Consider the following 7,432-nt stretch of genomic DNA (forward strand, 5'->3'; position numbering starts at 1 on the left):
TGTGACAACAGCATCCCGGTGGCGGCAGCGACACCGTCGCCAGTGTTAGCGGCAGAGAGCTCGTGAAGAAGAAGTGGTGGACAGGATAATATGGCAACCTGACATGTGACCCCACTTCTATGGTGCGTGCGCAAATTGAACAGGATCGAGGCGGCTGGTGGGAACAGAATCAAGGCGGCGGAGGATTCAAAGTCCTCGCGCCCTCGCCGAGATCTGCGTCATGAAAAGGGTCGGGAACACAGTGGCTAAGGAGGGCAAGTCCAAGCCGGTGGTGGAAGTCTTGAAGAAGTGGATCAAGGTGCGGGCCTCGTACATCAAGAAGCTGCTGATTGGTCCCCCATGTATGCTCATGCATCCTCTCTCTAAGGGTTACTTCCAGAGGAATCCTCACTCCCGAGAGTCTGCTCTATCCTCCGCGTTGGAGGTCCTAGCTAGGATCGATGAGGATGACAACATTGTTGGATATATAAGCACTTTTAGTTTTAATTTAATCCAGAAATAAATCATGAATATGATGAACAGATAGCAGATTAAACTAGACATGTCTACGCAAGATCTAGACAAGTCTATCATTGCAAATAGAATCACACATTCTACCATACTATCCAGTGCTATCAGACTGCAACAGATCATAATAGATAGTATGAAAGACATAACTTGAGATAAGAGATCGTACGTTTCTTTCTTGATGAAGACCGACTCCTGGACGACTACTGGGTACAGCAGGCGACAACGATCAGCAGCCTGACGTTGTTCGCGACGGCGAGTGACACCCGAGTGACGAAGAGGTAGACGAGCCGTGGTGAAGGGGTCGATGAAGAACTTGACGAAGCGGAGGAAGCGATCGAGCAGTCGCGCAAAGCGCTTCCCAAAAACCTTATTCGCCCTCTCCCGGTGCAGGATCGCTGAAGACGACAGTTCCGAAGACCTGTTCTCCCAATCGCCAGTGCACGCCAACAATCGGGATGGAGTAGACTACGGTGGCGGCGCAGCAGCGAGAGGAGGCAAAAACCCTAGCTCGAATAGATCTGTTTTTGGTAGAGGCCGGTAGGTCGCATATATAGGAGAGCCCACGATTCTCACTTCTCACGTCGCGATCGTGATCTAAACCGGTTAGGATTCCATATATCTCGTTGACTTAAAGACCAAGTAACCAAAAAATAAAACGGCAAAAGGAAACAACACCCCCGCAAGGCAAGGGGCCGAATTTCGGCGGACCATTCACGCAGGTGCCACGCGCTCACGCCCTTCGCCTTGCCCACACGCATGTGGAGCTCTCTGTCTCTCCCCACACACATAGCTTGGAGGAGTGGAGACAACTTCCATATTTAAGTTGATCATCCCTCCCCTCCATTAGCAATGTGGGATTAAAGACTTGCACCACTCCACCTCTTGCCCACATGGGCCTTTGAGATTTATTTGAAATTCTGAAATTACTATGGGCGAGACCCATTATTTCAACAAACATTCTGTTTCAGTTCTTCGAGAAGGGATACGCCATGATTGAGCTGCAGGTTGATTATGTCTACAAGAAGTGACAGGGTGCAGGGTAGAGTATATTGTTCGGAAAAGTAGTAGTAATGTAGTTACTTGGTGATTAACTTTCTGCTATGTCGTTTATTTACCCGCAAGCTGTACTGTGAGCTTTAATCTTATCGTGTAATGTACCTATGGGGTTGGACCGGGCAATCCAATATGATATTATGGTGCTATCGAATCGTTTTAAGTGAGTCGAATGTTTCTGCCAACTCGTTCTTGTTTGTTCTGTTTTTGTGTTTGCAATGTTCATCTGTTTTAAGGGCATTGCTATCACTGCTATAAATTTAGATTCAAGAATTGAAAAGATATCAGAAATTGCTAGTTTTTCAGAATTTTCTGTGTTAGCTAACGTGTTCAGTTTATGTTATGTAAAATACATAGTTGATTGTGCTTTGATTTTTACTACCAACTGATTGCTAAGAGCTAGGGATGCAAGTGGGTGGAATTTGGGATGCAGGTGGGAAGAAGCTTGAGAAGGTGATAGTGGTGGAACGAGGGTGCCTGGAACATCAAAGAAAGCGGTGGCCGCATGATCGACCAGAATGATGGTCTCCCAAAAACATGTCAGCCTCCCACTCTTTTTCCCGTCTCGTACCGAGCCATCTCAAAAAAAAAAAGATCAGCCTTTTGCAGAATTTTTTAGGGTTCTATTTATTGAAGCGATGAATTGATTGGGATTTCTCTGGTACATTTGTTGGATTGAATTGAATTCCAGCTTTCTCGTGCAGAGGAAAAATTTAGCCACTAGTAGTTTATTGGTTGGAGGCAGTTTGGATCATGTCAGAATAGCAAGCTATGATACGCTCTGGCTTAGAAAAACTAATGCATTTAATTCAGCTCAATTACTGGTATGGGAGTTGAATGAAGTGAAGTCTGTTCACTCTGGGGAATCAGCTGAACTGCATATTGTTTTGCTATGGGAGTTACAGGACAGAAGTGCACATTGCTGGAATAGCTATGCATCACATATTTACATGATATCAACTGAAGTGAGTGGATAGCATCCTGATTTTCCTGTCCCTTTTCTGATTAATCTCAACCCCGATGTGTCCTGAGTTTGATATTGTTTTAGCCTGAATGTTCTGATTGTTGCTCTGCATCTCTGTCTAAACACTATATTGACAGAATACACTATTGTTTTAGTCAATCAGAATACACTATTGTTTTAGCCTGAGTAGTAGCACACTAGATCTAGGAGATGCAAACCAACACAAAGCTGTGAGAATTCAGCAATTTCAAGTATTGACAGAAGAACTACATGTGCAGACAAACTCGGATGCCTTCCTCTTACAGGACCTTCTCTTTGCCTTTTTTTAGTGAAATTAGTACAACAACCTGTAAGAAAACAAAATGTAAGAGGGATGTTTAGTTGTCCTTGGTGTTTCAAGCAATGGAGCAGAGTGATACCTTGCTGTTTGTTTTTCACTGGTCTCTCCAAGTACCTGTGCGAGAACGAGGTATTTAGAAAGTTTAAATATTCAGGTTTACTTACATGACATACATAATCAGCTAAACGTGTTCAGATAACACACACAAGGCAAAGAATTAACATTATGCTTCATCATCGTGACTGAACATTTAGAATGCAGGAAAATAGACAGACTGCACTTTATGTGGGACTTGTTCTCAATGAATAAGTTCCTGAATTATAAAAAGAAGGCATGCTTATTGCTGTCATCCGGCTTACATAGTTGACACAATCAGAGGGCAGGATATCTTTGTGATATATTCCCTCCGTCCCAAATTACTATTCGTATCTAGACATAGCATATATCTAGATGCATAGCAAAGTCTATATATCTAGAAAAGCCAAAACGAATAGTAATTTGGGACGGAGGAATATATGGGAAAGAAATTAGACTAGTGCCAAATCCCACATACATAATCCTGACGAAGAATAAGCTAGGCCCCTTGTTGGACATAAACAACAAGTTTAGGATGCGCCTCTTGTCTGAATTGCAGAGTCAGAGTCTTCATTAATTTGGGTCGTTATATTCCAGAGTTATTAGAGGATGTGATCGGTTAGATTTTCTCCCTTCCTGAGGTTTAGCACTTCGATGAATAATCTGTGCATTTCCTTCCTGACGTTGCGAGGCTGGTAGGCTGCCAATGCAGCACAACACTACCTGGAAATTGGGCGTGCTAGCTTTCAGACTTCTTGCGATGAATGTAGTTCGGACACAGATCTTGTTCCCAGATAGATAGGAATGCAGATATTGTACTGTTCTAAGCCATGCCATTGGTTCGAGCAGAATGCTGTGGAGACAGTCTACAATATTTTTTAGTCGCTCAAAAGGTTACAGGAACCTACAGCCTACAGAACAATCGTGTTGGTGCTTAATTGTTAGCTTTGAGGTTCCCTTTCTCACATCGTAGAAAGACTTCTTAGTCTATACCATGCCTATACTCCAGCGATTTATATTTTTTAATACAGCATTGTCTTTACAAGCAGATTAGCAGATTCATCATCATTTGCCATCATGCTGCTTGACTGACGGATCTAGGAGGGTAGTCGGCGTTTGGACGGGAGTATGGGCTGTATGGACTGCTTACCGGCCCGAGAACTGGCCCAAACCAACAGAGTGGCCTGGCCTGATTTTTCTTTCCAGTGGCCGCGCCGCGGTGTGGCCCGGCCTTCTTGCTCGACACGAAAGCCTTCCAGCTCATCAAGCCCGGCAACCGCTCCTGTCCGCCCCGGGCTACAACTACAAGAATCGAAAGGGGATCTCGCAAGTTCGCAACGCCCAACGGCTTCCTTTTCCCGCCGTTTCCCTTCCTCTTCCGCCCCCATACACCGACCGCCCCAGCCGCCCTAGTAATCACCCCTTCGCGCCCTACACTCTCGTGTACAGCACCCATGGCTGCACGGCGGTCCTGGGCGGACCTCCCCGCCGATCTCATCGTCGAGATCGCCCGTCACGTGCCGTGCCTCGAAGACCGCGTCTAAGGATGGCAACGGGGCGGGTTCGGTTCGGGTGGAGTCTCTGGGCATCCAAAACCGAAACCCGAACCTAAAACCCGAATCCGCCCCGAACACCGTTTCGGGTGAAAATCCATCCTCGAAACCCAAACCCGCGGATACCTGAAACCTAACGGATTAACCGAAACTCGAGAATACACATTGCTCGCAAAACCTATAGATCAAATTCAAAAGGAAAATCTGTTACTCTCCTCCCCGAGCCGTAGCCTCCTCCTCTTCCCTCAAGAACTGTACCACCACGCCATCACCATTGATTGAACAGGGAGAGGCAAGGAAGGGGTCTGCGCTCGCCGGCGGGGAAGAGGGGACGCAGGAGGGCGGCGGGGCAGAGCGGGCGAGGTAGAGGAGCCGGCAGGCGGCGGGCAGGGCGGCAGAGGAGTGGGCGGTGGAGGAGCAGGAGGCGGGCACGGCTAGGTGCGGCGTGCGGGAGTCGGAGTCGCGGCCTCGACGCCTCGTGGGAGTGCGGGACGGCGGTAGGGTGCTTGGGTGCGGACCGTGCGTGCGGGAGTCGGAGTCGGAGCGTGTTATATACCTAGGATTGCTAGTGGACTTTTAGTGGGCCGAATGGTTTCGTAATCTCGATGGAGCTCCATGAGTGTATTTAAAAATCTACCCCAAACTTGCACATTTCGGAAATCTGAACCCGAAAAACCGTGGACGAAATCTAAGAAGCAAAACCGAAACCCGCGGATATCCGCCCCGAAACCGATCCGCTGCCATCTTAACCGCGTCCGCGCAGCCAGGGCGTGCCGCACCTGGCTCCGAGGCGTGCTGACGCACCCGTGCCCGCTCCAGCTCCCGTGGCTCCTCCTCCCGTACCAGAACGCCGCCGCTCTCCCGCCCTACGCCACCCGCAGGGCGTCCTTCTTCTGCGTCCTCTGCAACCACGCGCACCGCGTCGCCGTCCCGCACTACACGGAGGGCGCACGCTTCTTCGGCGCGTACCCCGGTGGCTGGCTTTTTCTCGCCTACGGCCAGAGCTGCGGGCACGGGCTGATCAACCTCCGCACCCACGAGAGCCTCTACCTCCCCGACGACATCATCATAGGGGCAGGGGACGGATTGGCGTGGCAACATCCCATGTTCATCCGCACCGCCACCCTTCTGCCCCGCCGGCCACGCTCGAGGGATGCGTCGCCGCCGCCATCATCACGGTTCTTACTCCGGAGTATTTCTTCGGTGCGTCGCATGTTACGCTCTGGCGCATGGGGAGCTATCTGGCCTCCGCCTCCTGCACGTTCGAGTTGGACGCCGAGGACGTCACATACCACAACGGCGCCTTCCATTTCCTCACCCGGCTAGGGAATCTGCTCCTGTGTACGCCAGAATTCCAAAATGAATCGCCCCTGGGACGACTGCAAGTGCGGGGGGAATTCCGGGAGATGCTGGGCCGTGTGCTGAACGCCGGCGCTCGCTACCTCGTCGAGTGCCGCGGCGAGCTTCTGAAGTTCTTGCGAGTTCAGCCTCATCAAGAGGTGACGTGGTCGTTCAGGGTGTTCCGGATGACGCAGGAGCAGGTACCGGACGCCGACGGTATCGACGCCGACCATGCTCGCTACGGTTGGACCGAGCTGCCCGCGCTGGATGGCCGGATGCTGTTCGTGGGGCGCGGCTGCTCCAGATCCTTCGTGGCGGCTCATTTCCCCGGATCTCAGGAAGGCGTCTACTTCTTGGATGACGGGAGTTTCCACGCGGCACCGATGATATGCGTCGGAGACGGGCCCCGGCAGTAGGCTGCTGCAACAACGGGGTCTGGTCCGGGCCGCCTGACCATACCCGCCACTGGTTCCCGTTACAACGCCCATCGACCTACTCGTCTCCGGTATGATCCCACTTCTGAAACAGAAAAGTTTTCTACAGTTGTTTGTTCAATTGCTGTATCATGTCAGCATTTCTGGGATACTCTTGTCAGATAATTGATAACGCAGTTCTAAGACTGGGTGCAGCGTGCTTTTGTTTGGCTAGCTGACACTTATATTGCTCCCTTTTACATTGTTCTTAATCTTGCAGCTATTGATGATGCTGTATCTGTCTTGCTGACATACAGTTGTTTCTTATGAAATCTTCTGTCTAGTAAAATGGGACTACTTATCACGGTATTCATGCTCTGCATTTCCATTTTCGCTTGCCCTTTCTGAACTCGTGAGGGCGGCTAATTTACTTTCTTGTAAATTCTAGTACCTGCTAGTTTTCATCAGCTCAATGCAGAAATGTCAGTCGTTTATAATGTTTGTGTATGAAGCAATAAAAAGTTCAGTTTGAAATTTTGAATATGTATGTGTGTGTTGGTGACCAGATTTCTCCTTATGCTTGCATGATGAATTTGTCTGATTCAGTATCCTTAGCTTGGAACTAGATGAACACTCTGATTCATTAGCATGTGCTACTATGAAAATTATTAATTCTCCAGTTTCTCATTTAATAAAATTAGTTCCGAGGCTTTAAGCAGAAGGGTTAGCTGATTGACAACTCATTTTCTAGTCTTCCCAATTATCAAAATGACATGTCAGACTTCTTTGATCCTACTCATTTTACAATGGATACGTGTCAGCTGTGTCCGCACAATGTAGGTTGTCCTCATTTGTATCTGAAAACTGTTTCTGTCCCTTATGATTGGTCAAAAGGGGAACTCATAGGATGCTAGTACTTTGTAAAATTATTCCCGTAGTATTTTTCTCTTTATGAGGATATCATATGGTCCAGTCCAGGCTCTATGAATTTAATCGCTCTGCCTTAATTTAGAGCTAACTTCACAACGTGGAATGCTAGATTCAGAATGTGGAACGCTCAACACTTTCGAATTGGTAGACAGTGTGACTGATGCATGAAATCAGTATCTGAGCTTGCTAGACTCACCAGTATAGCGATTTTATTTTTTGAGTAGTACCTCAATGGGATGTTAACTTGCATGAA

The 7,432-nt window shown here is 48.4% G+C and overlaps 1 protein-coding gene across 1 annotated transcript; it reads left to right on the top strand.

The window, feature by feature from the left end:
- Nucleotides 1-220: 220 nt before the first annotated feature.
- LOC101775814 lies at nt 221-6,252 on the top strand. Its single transcript, XM_004967054.1, has 3 exons — nt 221-341; nt 5,259-5,673; nt 5,733-6,252. Exons 1-3 carry the CDS (start codon nt 221-223, stop codon nt 6,250-6,252), a joined length of 1,056 nt encoding a protein of 351 aa, XP_004967111.1.
- Nucleotides 6,253-7,432: the final 1,180 nt, after the last annotated feature.

This window comes from Setaria italica, chromosome IV (assembly GCF_000263155.2).
Source record: "Setaria italica strain Yugu1 chromosome IV, Setaria_italica_v2.0, whole genome shotgun sequence".
NCBI classification, from domain to species: Eukaryota; Viridiplantae; Streptophyta; class Magnoliopsida; order Poales; family Poaceae; genus Setaria; species Setaria italica.

Coding starts and splice junctions, on each gene's coding strand:
- LOC101775814 (XM_004967054.1), top strand. CDS start 221: ATGAAAAGGGTCGGGAACACAGTGGCTAAGGAGGGCAAGTCCAAGCCG. Junction 342..5,258: donor GCTGCTGATTGGTCCCCCAT/GTATGCTCATGC, acceptor GCGTCCGCGCAG/CCAGGGCGTGCCGCACCTGG. Junction 5,674..5,732: donor TCGCCGCCGCCATCATCACG/GTTCTTACTCCG, acceptor GCGCATGGGGAG/CTATCTGGCCTCCGCCTCCT.